Raw genomic sequence first — 17,106 nt, forward strand, 5'->3', positions numbered from 1 at the left:
GTCATATATTAACTTGAGTATCTGGTAAATACTTGAAAAAAATTAAATTTAGGATATGTGTCAAAGAATAATTTGGGCAACCAGCATTTTCTTTCTTACCCTTTGCTCCTTTAAATTTTTAATGCATGTAGAAAAACCGCAAAAGTATCATGTTCCTTCATTCTCAGAGCTCTTTCTAGAATGGCTAATTCAATCCAGAAAACTTTTAAACTTTTAAAAGAACTAGACTGACTTTGCTGGGACACTTCAGTGAACCAAATTGTGAGGCGAGCTAAGTTTGCCCTTCCTGTCCTCAGTCTTCCCTTGTTATAAGCCTTTTCCCCCCCTTTCTCTCCTTTCTTTTAAAAATACTTATGAACTGTTATATTTTTATATTTTTTAAATTTATTTTATTTTTTCCAGTTTTATTAAGATATAATTGACATGTAACATTGTACACGTTTACGATGTACCGCATAACGATTTCGTACTTTTTCTCTTTTCTTGATAATAACTCCTTTACTCCAGTTCCTACAGAGAGTAGATGTCCTTGTGTTTCTTCAAGTCTGTTCTCAGGGAGGTGATTTGATAAGTTATTCACATGAAGTGGCGACTCAACCTGTGATCTGCAATTATAGCACTGATGACAGCAGCATCTTAAAAAACCTTTAGGCCAATCAGACTCCCTGTTTAATTTCTGGAGCCCATTAGCTGAATGACTGTTATTTTAGGGGAGAGGGCAGTCCTGGCACTTGTCAACCACATTTACTCTAACTAGTCTTGAGGCTAATTTTTTCTTTCCAATTGCCTTTAAATTCTAGTCACCTCTATATTTGAAATCTACTGAAAATATATAAGATCGAAATATATATATTTTCTTGTTAAAGGATGAACACTGATGAGAATTTATTTCAGGGAAATTTTAGAAAATATTTGTCCGGTATTCTCAAAATATATTGGTAAAAAACAGTCTGTTGGACAAAATATGATTATAAAAAAAGAATCAGGATGAAATAAAAACACAACAATCTAAGATGAGAAGGTATCAGACTGAGATTAAGAAGAAAAGAATTCAAAGAACTGAAAACTCAGCAGCAGGGTGTAAGTCTTCTTTTAAGCAATAAGGAACAGAGCTGAGAATGCAGAAAATACAATCAGTGGTGGATATGGCAAAGTTGAGAGACTGCCTGGAATTTATAGCAAAGGATGAACAAATGAAGATGAAAACAAGAGAAAAGACGGGATATGGATGTCAGAGAAGAGTCATGGTAAATAATAAACAAGAATAAATGAGAGGGAAGCAAGTCATTCAAAACTATTTTTCAGTGCCCACTTACTTTATGCCTTGTGTGAGGTACAGGGTATTCCATTGTGAACAAAATAGAGTGTACCCTGTTCTTATGGAATTTAGGGATATGGAATGAAAAAAGTTCTTAGTTTTTTTTTTTTTTTAAAGTGTGTCAATTGAAAGAAGAGTAAATGTGAGAAGAAAATCGAGCAATTTTTGTGACTTGAGGAAAAACGCACATTATCGAGGATGCATGAACCCCATACCCAGATAAATTGATGTTCATGTGAATAAAGCCAACAGAAAGAATTTCTCAGATACATAGCATCTCAGAAAATATATTACCTGTCTACCCTTCTTGAAAAATTTTACTCAAAATCATGAGAAATATGACTCAGAATGAAGAACTGAAGAAGTAGAAATTGCAATATGAAAGGGAGCTCTGGAATTATTTAAACTCAGAATGAAAATGAAATCTAATTATGTCTCAGTTCCAACATCTCAGGTTGTAATAACAATAAAGAAGCTCGAGAAAGGCAGAGAAATAAAAAATAGAGGTGAATGTATGTTAAGTGACTTTTTAGTTAGGGATACAGAGGGAATGGGAGTTAGAGCGGTCACTAGAGGTCCTTCTGACCTAATTATACATTAAAGAAATTGCAGTCTAGCTAAATAACGTTTAGCTGCTGGTCCAAAGTCAGCAGTTAGCCGTGGCAGAGCCAAACTCAAAGGCAGCTCTGCCTCACAGGCCTGGTCACTTCCCACCCCTTACATGCCCTTCGCCACACCATCCTTCTTAAAGATTGACTCTGAAATCACATCGGCTGCCGATGTGATTCTCACCACTGCGTTTCAACAGCACCAAATCTAAGGGTATATCTTTTGTACATTGGAAGCTCTCTTTAAGGAAAAGGACTCTATGAACATATAAGGTGTAACTAGATATGCATATTAAAATACTGAAGATGAATACCCTTACCCTGTGCATAATGCCTAAGGATGGGGAGGTTTTTTCCAATTTACTGCTTCTTTTCAGTTTCTATGACCCTCAAAAGGCACTTTGCCGCCACTCTGCACAAACAAAAACCACACTAGAACAATATCAATCAGATGACACATCTGTGTTAAGCTAAATACCTAATTACTAAAAGATGAGGCAATTCGAATTTAAGGTGGGACAGCTTTTTATTTTTTTAATTGTAAGCAAGTTATTTTCCTGAATGAGAAAAACAAACATATCTGTAACTTTACAAAAATATATTTAATAGAAGATAATGCATATATTGTATATTCTAAGTTTTTCACATCTAACTATAATATGTAAATAAAACATTCACTTGCCTGTTTACATTCGGGTTTTGGAGAAGCATGTTTCAAAAATGGAAATGAGAAAGCCAAGGAAATGTCGACCTTCTCCCTAGTTCCTGACAGGCGACTTTTATGACGATGTGAGTGTAAAACTAGTTCAAGTCCAAAGTCCTTCTTTACCATCCGCGAGCTTATGTTCTTGATGGAGAACCTTTGCCACATACTTTACAATCATCTGTTTACTTTATCTCTGTTTAGAGGTCAATTTTTTAATCTATATCTATGTAGTACGGGTAAAAATGGATTTCTACATCTTTAATTAGGGAAAAGCAGAACTTGGAGAAGATACAGTGTTTCTAAGACACTGTTTAAATACTCAGCAGAGAGATTTGGGCTGTCTGATAAAATGTGGAAAGAATTGGAGAGGTTGCTACTTGGCAATAGAGCAGTTGTCACGGAATTAAGCTCTAACGGAGTGTTTCTCAACCGGCAGGGATTTTGCCCTTCAGGGGACATTTGGCAACGTCTGGAGACCTTTTTTGGTTGTGGTACTGGGGTGTGTGCAGCGTGCTACTGGCATCTAGCAGGCAGAGGCTGGAGAAAATGCTAAGTACCCTACAATACACAGGACAGCCCCTTTCCCCCCTGACAGAATTATCCAGTCCAAAGTGTCAGCAATGCTGCTGTCGAGAAACTGGTATAAGGGACCTTAAAAATAATCTGGTATAATCTCTTCACTTCACATTTAAACCCAGAGCGGTTGAATGATTTATGGTAGGTTAGAAATGAAGTCTAGGATCCGGGCTTCCTGACTTATGCCTGTAACCATTCTACTCTACTGTGTCTTCTAAATCCCGACAGCCTTCTCCCCAACCTCTTTTCCAAAGCCTCTGGAAAAGTGATGTCAGAAATTTTTCTCTGCACAGATCAAGATCTGGAATATACCATATGCATTTTTCTCTATATGAATGCACTTTGTTTCCAAACTCAACCTAAAAGCTGCCATAGGAATGGCAAGTCAATATTTTTGACTTTCCCTTTAAGAGCTTCTTGTTTCAATCCTGGGATGCAATAGAGTCATTTGGTAATTTGAAAAAAGAAAGAGAATGGAATATTGAATGAAAGGATCTGTAAAAGTCAAAACTATAGCAGGAGAAAAAAAATAATAGCAGGAAGAAGAGAACCAGAGAAACACAGAAATGAGAGGAAGCTAAAAAAAAGAATCCTATAAAGTTATTTTGCAGCTTATAATTTTCATTTTAAAAATCTTATTAAGTGGTACACCTTAAACGTACACAGTGTTATATGTCAAATATATTTCAATAAAAAAACACATAGGTGGGTAACACACAAAACATCTGTTTGGATTAAAATATGTTCAAATCTCAAAATGATGTCACCAACTAACAGTCATAGCATTTGTCCTTTGCAGTAGTTTATAGTTAGCTCTGAAATAGTTCATTCATTCATTTCTTTCAGTTTAAATGTGAATCAATTGCTACTACGTTCCAGAAACAACATTGTGGATGCAAAGATAGCACACAATCCTCACTTTTGGGAGTTCACTGGCTTCCAGAACAGAAAGATGTGTAAAAATGATGTCCAGTACCAGATACTAGGTGCAAAAACAGAGAGGTGTCAACAGCCGGTATGGTGTGGTACACATTTATCACCTCTGTCTGGGTTGAATGTCTCTGATTAACACAGGCATTCCCATTTATTCCTGGACCCCTTTGTGGCCAGAAATAGATGTTCACAAGATAGTGTGACAGGACTGGAAGAAACTAACAGTGTGACTCCTTTATACATGAGATCACGGTAAAGAGCCCAGCCTTTTAATCCAGATAGACTTGGGTTTGAATTCCAATGCCTCCCCTCAGACACCCACACACATATACCCACCCACTGCTTGTTCTTGGTCAAGTCACTTATCTTCTCTGATTCTTGGTTTCCTCTTCAGTAAAATTAGGAAACTAAAATACATTAACTGTTTATACATAGGGCCTATAATTAATAATACTGTATTGTATACTTAAAAGTTCGCTAAGAGGATAGATCTTACATTAAGTGCTCTTATCACAACACAAAATAATAATAATAAATAAAGAGGGCAGGAGGAAACTTTTGGAGGTGATATATATGTTCATGACATAGATTGTGGTGATGGTTTTATGGATGTGTGCTTATCTCCAAACTCATCGAGTTGTTTACATTCAACATGTACAGCTTTTTGTATGTCAATAAAGTGGTTTTAAAAATACATTGTTTAGTACCAGGCAGTAAATTTAGTACCAGTAAATGGCAGTAAATGGAAGAAAATAATCATTATTATTGTTATTATTATTTTTCTTATTATTGAGAGGGTTGTATTTTGAGCTAAATGGTTTTTATTAACCAGAAGAAAACTGAAAATTAGTTTGAGACATGCCTACTTTGGTAAATGGTTCTGTAAACAAAGTGTTTCAGCTAGGAATCTAGTCCCATTTTCCTCAATCCCTAGGAATTATATATAACATATTAGAAAAGTATGGCTATTTATGTCCACCTTTGACATGCATTTTCTTTGTGATGCTTGGGCTGTAGTAGGTAGTCTGGTAAAGAATTTCCTGCCTCAGCTACCAAGACCATGACTACAGAAACTCTTTGGATGACACATGAATGGCTCTTCTATGGGTCTAACAAGCCAGAGCTTTTATTGACCCAAACAGCTCTTTTTTATGTGTTTTCTAAAATCGCTTTTCAGTAGCAATCTGGTTTATAGACAGCTCTACCTACATTCCATAAATACTTTTGCACTTGTCAATAAACCTCTAAGTGCACTGAAGATCTAATGTAGATGATAAGCGGTGTTCTTTCTATTATTTATTCCAACTTAAGGACTAATTCTTCTTAGTAATATATTCCTCCACCTAAAACAGACTGAATGGATTGGAAGTTGCCCACACATTTTTTTCTTGGAAAATTGTATTTGTCTATTTGTTGCACCACCCACTCTACATTCACATTTGAGAGGTGCTAAATAAGTCGCACATTTGAAAATGTCATGCATGTCTAATTTTATGCCTGGCAACACACATTTTTTCTTAAATTTTAAGGAAAGTAAATAATATGCCACATTTCAAAAATTTTGCCAAGGCTTATGTTATTGTTACAGAGCACATAATCCTCCATGACAGCAATTTACCTATATAATTTCATAATAAAACCACATGCTTTTCATTTCTATGATATGAGAAAGGCTTGGACACAAATAATGGCATTTGATCTTTCATAAACATAATTAATGCCAGAGGGAAATTTCTGAGTTATATCTTTTCCTTTGCCATGGAATCAACAAAATTATGGGAAACAGAAACCAGAATATACTTGTTTGAAAATCACAAAAGTGATAGTATAACTATTACTGAGAGATCCAAGGAAAAACTTACTTTAAATCAAGATCAGTATCAAAAACATTTGAACAAGTACAAAGATAAGCTTATTTTAGAGAATCACATTTGACTAGTCCCTAAATGTGAACTGTTTACTTGTCAGTGGTTAAGCTGTATCAGATAAATACAACTTCACCTTAATCCTGTCTATCAGGTAGTATTTATTTTTCTATCAATATTAATTCCTTTCTGTACTACTGGTTCCCCTGTTATTTTTAAAGTGACCCTTTCACATTAAAAAGTAAGAGAGTGTTTGAAATATATCATTCTACTACTTTCATTTATTCAAGAACTGTTGGAATACAAATCAAAATGTGTTTCTTCTCTCTCACTACTCCCCATCTCCAATGCATTCCTCTCCCAGGAAATGGAAGCACCACCCATCCAAGTAGTCAGTCAAATAATGTAGGAGTCATCCTTCATTTTTTCTCTTTCTTCCTCCCAGAGAATCAGTACACAGCAAGTCCTGTGAGTTCCACCTGCAAATAAATCTCCATCCTTCACTTCTCTCCATCTACACCATCACCCTCTACTCTGGGCCGCCATCATATTTCTCATCAGGCTAATACAATAGCTGCCAGAAAGGCCCTCCTGCTCCCACACTTCACCCCAAGCTCTGTCCCCAACCACTCGCCACCAACAGAGACCACAATCTTTTAAAATACACAAATCAGATCACATCAAAGCTCTGCCTAAAACACTCAGCTTACACCCTTCTCCTGGAAACCAGAGAGGCCCAGCTGCCCCACCTGCCATATCCTCTGTCAGGGAGCCCCTTTCCTACATGTTCGTATGTCTCAGGTGTCTCTGATTGCTTCACTACCTATTGCTCCGGCTCACTATCACCTCTTCATGGCCCTTAAGCTTTTGAGTTTCTACAAAATTAATAAACTTTATTTTTTAAAAGCAGTTTTATGTTTACAGAAAAACTGAGCAGAGAGCACAGAGTTCTCATATACCCCCTCTCCCATAGCTCCCTCAGCAGCTTTCCCTGTTATTAACATCTTGCATTCGCGTGGCATACTTGTTACTATTGAGCCTACACTGATATGCTATCATTAATGAAGTCTAGAATGTAGATCAGGGCTCACTCTCAGTGTTGTACATTCTGTGGGTTTTGACAAATCCCTAATGTCATGCACGCACCATTACAGTATCATACAGAATAGGCTCACTGCCCTAAAGGTCCAGCTCTTCATCCCACAGCTTCTGGCAACCACTGACCTTTTTACTGTCTCTATAGTTTTGCCTCTGCCAGAATGTCATATACTTGGAATCACAGAATACGGTCACTACTTGATTTTTAAAAATGTTAACGTAATTATTGTCTGGGTGCCCCTCTGGACTATAGGACTCATGAACACAGGGACCTCACCTGTCTTGTTCCTTCCTTTGTCCACAGGGCCAACAACAGGCTCACAGAGAGCCCTCTGCAGGAATTCCTGGATTGAATGAATGGATGAATCTACCTACCAGCCCAGTAGGGAGCAATCACCTACACACTTCTGAAACATTCCTTTCTCAGTTTGTTCTAGTAACTTTGGAGCAGCCTTATTTAGATTTTTGAATTTTACATGGATGTTTTGCAGACACTGGAAAAGGAAGAGTTAGTTGTTCCCTGGCCCCAGGTAGGTGAGGGTGTGGCTACTACAAGTCCTATTACTACTCGCGATCAGTATGTCAGGCAGGAGTTCATCCAGTCATGGTGGATACAGGGGCGCTCCCTGAGTTGGAGATGCAGAATCTGGAGCATATCTAACAAGTGAATGGCAACCTCTGCTCTGCCTCTCTCAGCCCTCTAGGACTCACCAGCTGCTTGGGAATCTGCTTTCCCACTTTCCTCCTTGCCTTTGCTCTTCTGAATTGTTACGTATTTACTCCCTGAATAATCTCCATTTTTATCACTCTGTATCCCTTTCTAGCCTCCCCTTCCTTCCAACGTTCCAAGCAGAAAAATACCCTAATTGTGACTTATGAGAGGGAGGACAACACTTGAGATTTCCTTTATTTAAAAAAGAAGAACCACATATTTCAAAACACAATTAACCGTAACAAGGAACCACACCCTCTCTACCTAAAAAATGCCCAGAGGTCTCTGCCAAAATTTCCATAAAACCTCCAACTTTCATTAAAATTCTTTACCCTTAATCTCCACTATTTAAGACGTAAAAATCCGTTTTCTTACTCAATTCTTAAATTATTCTTTTGTCGATATTGTCACAATTTTTAGAAATCTTCTCTCTTAGTGCCTGGCCCATAGGAGATGCCTCTAAATTCATGATGATAGAAACTTTAGGGTGAATGGGAGCTTGCTACTTTCTGTATTTTAGATTCTAATAAATATGCCCATCTTCACCCTATTCAAGGCCTTAATTGTTTTATATCCTTCAAGTTGAGACCCACTCAGCCTCTGTTTTCCAAACGGGGCCCTAATCTTTCTAACATAAACCTCTTCCAGGAGGAGGAGCAGAAATAAACAAAATCCGTTAAGACACTTAGCAACACTGTTGGTTGCGGGAAGAATAATTAGCATGATGTCTTTTGGGGGGGTGCTTTTAAAAACTAAGGAAGGAATATTTTTAAAAATGTGCAAAATTAAAAAGAACATAGCACACAGGAAGAAAAGATATTGAAACCCATCTGTAAACTTCAAATATTTTAAGTTATATCACAGAATTTTCAAAAGAATAGGAAAATCTTATCATTCTATTGGAAAGGTAACTGTTAACTCATTTAGTACCGAAGAGCACTGCCTAGTCTAGTGTGTTTAGGTTTATTTGGGGTTCTATGTTTTTAATATGAAATCTACTTTTAAAGTCTTCATATCTATAATTTGTAATTTACAGAGCTATTTGCAGTATATACTTTCATACCTTTACATTATTCATTCACCTAAAAAATTAGTTGATTATGGATTGTTTAGCCCTTTAGCCTATAATTGTCTCCTTTTCATGCCTGGAATTTCATATATTACTTTCAAGGCCCTTTAAAAATAAGAAAACCTTATTTTTGCTCATTAAGAAGTAAGCTTGCCCCAAGACATATTTCTTTTTAAAATTTTTCCCAAGTTGCATAAAGATAATATAAAAGAAGAAATAAAGCAAGTCCAAAGTGTACCCATGAGACTTAAATGACTTTGAGGATTTCAGTGACCTCGGTAAATCACTTTCTAAAACTTCGTTCTCAGGGTTGATCAAGTCACGAAAAGCCTCAGTGCAATTACAGTCTTATTCAGCAAGTCAGAATCCATAATTCCGTAGGTTTTCCTTTAGCTATCACTCTGCTGTCAGATGTGAAATATTCCCAACCTAACAGGGTCATAGTCTTGCTTCTGTTCTCAGTCTTTTCAACATTCTTTTGAATGGCAATATATCCAATAATATTAAGCAGTGGGCTCAGTAAAGGATAAAATATATAAAGAAGCAAACTTACCATCAAACACGTTACTATAATAACAAATATGCTGAGAAAAATGACAACAGCATAAAATCCTTCTTTGCTCCAGATTTTGTCCGCTTCATGCTGCCCTTGTAAAACATTTTTCTTTGAAAGCAAAACAGAAAGTCCGATGTTAAATGAGAGCTTGAGGAGACTGGCGTTCTTATCAGACACTAAACATATTTTTAGCTTGATTCCATTCAGTGTAGTAGAACACACCTACATCCCCCGCTGCCAGAGCTGCTTCTCAATCTGATCTAAGACATTGGATTGCCGTTCTTATACATTAAGACGCTATTTTATCTCCTGTACAGGAGGAAGCATGCCCGACATGGCATATCGGGCCCTAGGCTTTGTGAGTGTCCCTCAAGGTCTCTCTTGGAAACTACCTGGTTCACAGGTGAGAGAGTTCTGTTCTTTTCTGTGCTGAGGAAATTGTTTATGAAGCTCTCCTTAATCTGCTTTCAGGCTCCTCCCATAACATCAACACCCTGCTTTATGTGCTGTAATACTGCTCTCAGCTTTTAAACAGAAGTGAAACAGGTGCAAACAAAATCTCATGATGCATCAATAAACAGAGCAACAATGTCGGCATATTGCCTTCTTTCGTGTTTTTTTTTTTTCTTTTATGAAATCTTTTTTTAAAAATGCAGTCTATTTTGTCAAAATCTGATTAATGTACCACTTTAACCACATAAATTGTTAGGATTTTATATTTTATTTAAAGCAACAGGGAACACCAGAATGTCCAGAATTATTTGGCACTAAAAGGGAAAATAGTTTTACTTTAATTTATTTCTTTCTTTGTTTATTTACTTAGCTTACTATTTGAGGGGTGGAAGGGTAGAGAAAAAGCATGAATAACATGTGAATGAGTGGTTTAGTTTTATTTTACCCATTCTTTTTAAAAAAGCACATCTACTAAAATCACATCTTATAATAATGCAGTAAAATTTAATAATTCAGTGAAATTTATAGATTTATGGTTAAAGAAAATTGACCTTGAAACCAAATGGTCCACAATTAGGAAAAGAATATAAAGGCTAAATCAAGTCAAATGCTCCCACTCATCTAAAATTACATTTTGTTGGAGTCTGCTTTTTCCCCTTTTGGTTGCGATGTCTCTAATGATTAAGAAAGCCTTGAGAAGCATGATAGTGAATGATGAAAGGCCACATGGAGAGTGGCCCTGGAGAATGAGAGGTCATCTTGTGCATTCCAGCATCAGATGAATTCCCAGCTTAATGTAACCCCAGGGATGACTTCAGCCTATACTATGTGGAAAAGAAGAACCACCCAGCTGATCCTAGTCAACCTACAGAGTCATGAGAAATAAATAGTAATTGTCTCAAAAAGAAAAAAAAGAAAAAAAGCCTTCAGCAAAACCTGTTCTTTTAGGTGTCTGAACTTGGAAATCATTGTTAATTATTTTTCAAGACTTAAAAAAAAAAATGCATTCCACATTTGTAAACTAGACAAAAAGAAATATTTGCCTTGAAAAATATTTTATGAAAACTTTAATCCTGAAACTCAAGCGAGTCTTGGTGGGGAGTTGAACAAAACAGAATGGAAAGGATCTTTGAGTTCAATTGTGGTTACAATAACTATGTGAGGAAGACCTCTATTGCTTGAAGTAGTTGAGTTTCCATTTCCTTTGCTTGTAAAATATAGATATGCTCACTGTAATATCTTGCCTTCTTTAAGACATAGACACATTTATAGATGCAAGAAATGATTTATGCATGTTTTTAAAATACATAAATGGTAAGTTGATGGAGAATCTGAAAATACTTGCTTGATGAAATGAGTAGAAACCAATATGTCTTGAAAAGGAAATCTTGGGTTCAAGTGACAACTTGTCTTTTACTCATTGACCTTAGCCAGATCATATTTTATTCCAATGCCTCTGTACACATAGCTGGAAACTAATAGAAAACTCTTGTAGAAATCAAATATAAATATGGAAATGAGTTTTTTTGCAGGCAAATAAATAGCATCTATTGCTTGCTATAAAAGCAAACCACTTAAGCCTTCAAGTAGGCAGCATAAACTTGTCAAATTTAAGTGTGAGGATCTGAGCTTTAGTTCATGTAAAATTTGAATTAAAAAAGGAGTGGTTAGGTGGGTGGAAAGCGATTTTGTGTTCCTAACCTGATTTGGTTCATTTCTTTTTTTTCCTACTATAGTTCCACACCTCCTGGAATACCAACATGTTCCTTTCTGCTTAAGACAAATCTATTTTGTTTTCTCTTTTAACCAAAGCAGTAATCATGGAGGAATTAACCTCCCACCCCTCCATCCCCCGCCCCCAGTTAGAAAGACACATGTTTTGAACTCCTAGAACTTAGCCACTGCACTTTCTTGGTAAATAGATTTCCTTCTGAGTCATGCTAGTCCTGCTGAGCACTACTATATTTGTACAGAGATCTAAAAACCTTGATAAGGGCAGGGTAATAAATGGAAAAGTTTGTACTTGAGATCCCACAAGTCATAAGATTGTAATTCACAAGACTCTCCAATCTAACCTTTGTATAAGGTTAATGTGATGCCTTTTACATTTTGACAGGGGACTGAGGGTTCAATAATTCAGAGGCTCTATGGCTGGGTCAAAACCAATGCACTGTATCATCTTAACGTCTTATGTCACAACAATATCACTTTCCCTTTAACTTTGTGGCAGTGAAAGAAGCTGCTGGGTTTTGTTTTGTTTGATTGTATAAAATTTGGGCAGTTTCCGGTACCGATAGCAATGGCTTCTCTATATCCTGTTTAATAATTTGATGTACTATAGTTTTCTTTTCTTTTCTTTTTTTAAAACCAATTCTGACCCCAAATGCTGGGAGAGATGATACAGAGACTTTCAGAGCTACATCTCTTTAGAGAGATGGAGCACACAGAATAAGAATAAAGTGGAAATGTTATAAATTAGCTGGTTAATTAATTGATTTAGGCAGATAAGTGAGTTGTATCCTACAACAATATGGTTTTGTTAGATAAATGCCAAACTTCCACTGTATCATGCACAAGGTAAACAATTCGGTCTGAGAGATCTGACCCATGTTAATTAGCATTGATTGTATTCCTCCTCCGCACTGCATGGATAGGACTATATAATTCTTTAGACTGCTGGCTAATGTTTAAAGGAACAATCACTAAACTCGTGGATTATGATTTATATTTATTTGGTATGATTTTTTTTCTCTTTGTAAACATGCCATGAAAGTATCAGTCAGTACATTGTCCTGTTATTTAAAGAAGGTAACTTCCTCCTTTGAAACATAAGACCTGTGAAACTGTGGTAATTTGCAACTGAACAACAACAAAATCCTAAATCATTTTTTTTCACTATCATTGCAGAATGTACTGCTTCAATAGACATTGAATTTTGTAAAAACATCTAAAAATAGAAACTAAAACGATACATTTAATTCTATTTCCCTGAGATTTAACTTATTAGGCAAGAGGAAGTCTGGTTTTTAATTTTTAGGAGCATCTTATTATAAAATAATATTTGAGGTCCTCCAATGTTCTAGGTACCATATATAAATATATAAAAGAAATAATGTCTTTGTCTCTCAAGAAACTTAAATTTGAAATAAAAATAGATGAATAAGCGAAAGGAAATCTCTATTTGGTAATTGTCTTTGTTTCCCAAGAGTCGTTTCTGATTTAAATAAAATCAAGCAAATAAAGAAATGGCAACAACAAAAAACACACCCTTCCCTGAAAGTAATTAATAAAAGTGTAGGAGGAGATGCTTCGAGACAGCATTCACCATGTTCTGTAATCCATGTAAAGGATGAAAATCCAAAATACCAATATTCCTTTTTTTGTTCTGGTAATAAACATGTTACCATAACAGAGCTATAATTTGGGGATAGAAATGTGAAAGACTGGGTCGAGGCATAAGCAGTTATTACACATTTACCACAAATGATGAATAAAGAAGTGGGGAAACTCACAGAATACCTATCAGCTTAAACAACTATCAACAAATGCTTTTGCAGAGCCTCTTGGACTGTATGTGTCTGAAGCCCCCTCTGAGGGCCTGTGCACACTGCAGACGGCTCTCTCCTGTCTGCAGTTAGAGCTTCCGATCAGAGGGTACCGCTGGGCCCATTCCAGAAGTGCCAGAACAAAACGCTCAAACAATACACCAGTCCCTGATGAAATGCTCCTTATATCCAATTAAAATACTTCCCAGTCTCCTGTAATACAATAGTTTCTAGATTCTAGATTTCCTAGATTTTTAGATTCCCATAATTTTATAAGAAAATATCATATCTTGATCATCAAACACACTTTCATTATTCAAGTGCAATACAGACCTATGGTCTATTGAGGGCTAATAGTTCTGTGACAGGCATTCAGGCTAAGCTCCTTGTCTTCACCAGGCTGAGGTGTGTTGGAGGACCCCCAAATACTTGAGTTTAATTAATTTTTTGGTATGGTGAGCTTCTCTTGGTCCGTAAATCTGGATGACTCACTAAGCTGCCATATTCCTAAAGCCTTCAGAATGGCATTTAAACTCAGAATAAAGCAACAGGACGAAATGCTTATATTATTCACTGAAAGCTTATGGGAAGCAGAATAAATTAATCTAATGGTCTTTTTAAATTTTAAAGAAGAATTGTCCGGAGCAAGATGCGTGCAAGTCAGTGTGTGAGGGGCTTGAACTCTGGGCACGGAGTTTGCTTTGATGTCCAAAAGGGAGCCCCTTCAGAGTCACATGCAAGGAGTGCTGGGGAGGGGTCAGGGTGTTTAAGCTCATGTTGACCTTTCTCCTGGTCTCTCTGAAGCATGAAGTGACCTCTGCTTCCTCAAAACTCCCACGGCACAGTGCGGTTATGTTATCATAGCCCTGTGTTTTCCTTATCTGCTTGTCTCTTGTTGCCTTATTAGAACTCATTGAAAGCAAAAATCTTATTTTATTTGTTTTTGTGTTTGTTTGCTTATTCATTTATTTTTCTGACTTTGGACACCACCTAGCCCAGCGCTTGGCTATTTCTACGCCTATTGTATGCCAGGCCCTGAACGAAGGCACTGAAGACACAGATAAAATGAAATGAAATGCTCTCAAGGAACGACGGTGCAGAGATGGACATGAAGGCCAACACGGGGTAAGGGGTTTTCGTACTTAGCTCAATGAGAACACAAAGCCAGCACCCACATCTGTGGAGGTACGAGGGAAGGCTTCACTATACAGTAGACTGATCTTGAAACATGAAAGGTGCACAGATGGACCAACACACACACAGGCATGGGGGGAAGAAATGGTGTGGGGTGTCCTGGTGCCTATTAAGTTTGGAATGGCTGAAGCATAAACTAAGAGAGTGCTGTTCAACAATGATAAACTCAGCACACAAAGAACCATTTACCATATTAAGAAATCCAGACTTGATTCTGCAGGATTTAGGAAGCCAAAGAAGAGTCATGACATTAGGAGGGCATGGCCAGATTTGCTTTTAGAAAGAGTACTCTGGTGGCAAGAAAGAAAACACTGTGTGCATGTGTGCACGTGTGCATGTGCACGTGCATGTGTGAGCTGGGGTTGGCAGCAGAGAGAGCAGGGAGGGAAGCAACACTAAATGCAGGAAGACCAGTTGGAGGTTGTTATTACAGTCGTGGTTCAATGATGAAATACATTTTCATTCTGCAGTCAAATTACATTTGTTCAGTGCCTGCTCTTTGTGAAGATTTCCATGTATTTTTTTTAAATTTAAAAATTTTATTCATATTTCAAGTTTATAAGATAGGGACTCTACCCATTTTTCCTTTCCTTTTCCTTTCTTTTCCTTCCTCCCTTCCTTCTTTTTTTCCTTCCTTCCTTCCTTTCTTCCTCCCTTCTTCCATCCCTCCCTTACTTTTTTCCTTCCTTCCTTCCTTTCTTTTTCTATACTCATTTAGGATACGAAGAAACTGAGGCTCAGAGTGGCTGATACTATGTAAAGACAGACTTAATCTCACAGGTATTAAATCACCCAAGGTCTCACACATTTTAAGTGCTGGCTTTGGGATTCAAGCTCAATCTTGTACCAAAGCTTTTTATACCATACCTGTGGCATTTGCTGTAATGAGAGGCAGTGTGTTTTACTGCAAAGGGAAATAGACTAGGAATAAGGTGTCTAGATTTTAAATGTTGCTTTATACCTCATTTGCTTTGTCACCTTGATGAAATCACTTAATTTCTACGGGCCTGACTTTCTGTGTCTTTAAAATGTTCGCATGTGTTCCCTCAAGGTCTAATTCTTTGATTCTGTGAATTTAATTACATATGTTTGGGGTGATGCTCATTCTAGCAAGTTTGGAGTGGGACGGAGTAGGTGAAGTAAAAAAGAGGCTGGATTTATTCGGGAATGAGAGTATTGGAGTGGTGGGGGAAATCTGAAAAGTGCCGAATTTAGAAAGCACTATGAAGGAGATATTCATAGTTCTTAAGACTGGGTTCCTCAGCAAAAGAAAAATCACATTTCAAATTAATCCCAAGGTAGTGGAAAAAAGGGACCATTTTGACAATGAAGGCAATGAGGAGTAAACCTGCTGAGAAGGAAAGATTTGAGGGTGTTTTGGGGGACACCCCAAATTCAGTAAAATTCAGTAAAAGCAATCAATTGACAAATATACCTAAGTGGCTTTTATCCTGGACAATTCGTTGGATAAGTCAAAATAAATTATAAGGCCATAAAGATTGGAGAAGAAAGTGTCAAAAAGTGAAGCTTTCATATGAAAATGAACTTCCTTAAGGAAGAAACATATACAGTGTGAAATCAGAGAATTTTGACCCTTAGGGAGATTTTTATATTATCAAATAACACACGATAAACAGCTTTCAACTCAAAGCCTCCTAGAATTGGGTCATGTCACGCTAACTGTGCAAATTTTTAAATGAAATATTCCATGAAACAGCCTACCTCAGGGGAGACTTCTGTAATTCCAAACTGGGATAAACTTTGATGCAAAACATTGATATTAAGTGAACGCAGCACTTCTTCAGATGGCAGAGCATCAGAAATTCCTGCTTTTCGGTTTATGGGAGACACAAATAGTTCAACACTGTTCTTCTTTCCCTAGTAAAAGCAGATTATTTGTATATGTTAATAGACATTTTAAACAACTTTGGGAAATATTTTTGCCTTTCTTCTAGAAACATTAAAGAAAATCAGAGCTTTAGAATCCTAAAAGACATCTTGGAGATCACCTTTATTAGGTATTCCTGGTACACTTAATATTAGCAGCCCAAAGCCCAAAATCTTCAAATGGCCTTCTTTCAATTAGTTGACACCTCTAGCTTTGTAATTTTATATTGCATTCGATGCTGATTTATTTTCCATTCGGTATTGTAATTTTTGAGATATATTGTTCAGATGTTTCCTGAGTAATTGTGTTTAAAGAAGCATTTAAAAATCAAATGAATTAAGTAAAACCTGATTTAACAGTACAATTATTAGACATCACCACCCCATGTATTTTTTTTTTATAAATTGTATTAATGTGAAGGCTGGACTAAGGAAGGTGATGCTGTCTTTGAAGTTGCTTCCCTGATCCTGTTCTTCACCTTAAATATGTCACACTTTTAAGATCTATTGTTTGGTAGAAACAATGTTATGCAATGATATCATGTTACTTTCCTATTAGTATGACCTCATTACCTGAAACAGAGAG

At 36.7% G+C, this 17,106-nt stretch overlaps 1 protein-coding gene across 3 annotated transcripts in view; it reads right to left on the bottom strand.

Moving 5' to 3' along the window:
* PTPRR (protein tyrosine phosphatase receptor type R) overlaps positions 1–17,106 on the bottom strand; it is a 254,511-nt gene that overhangs the window by 94,874 nt on the left and 142,531 nt on the right. For all 3 annotated transcript variants that reach the window (XM_059934694.1, XM_059934696.1, XM_059934695.1), the window contains 2 exons: positions 16,356–16,511; positions 9,439–9,549 (listed from right to left, as the gene is read on the bottom strand). In XM_059934694.1, the coding sequence (XP_059790677.1) occupies positions 9,439–9,549; positions 16,356–16,511 (267 nt within the window). The remainder of the gene's footprint in view (positions 1–9,438; positions 9,550–16,355; positions 16,512–17,106) is intronic.

This window comes from Balaenoptera ricei, chromosome 10 (genome assembly GCF_028023285.1).
Source record: "Balaenoptera ricei isolate mBalRic1 chromosome 10, mBalRic1.hap2, whole genome shotgun sequence".
NCBI lineage: Eukaryota > Metazoa > Chordata > Mammalia > Artiodactyla > Balaenopteridae > Balaenoptera > Balaenoptera ricei.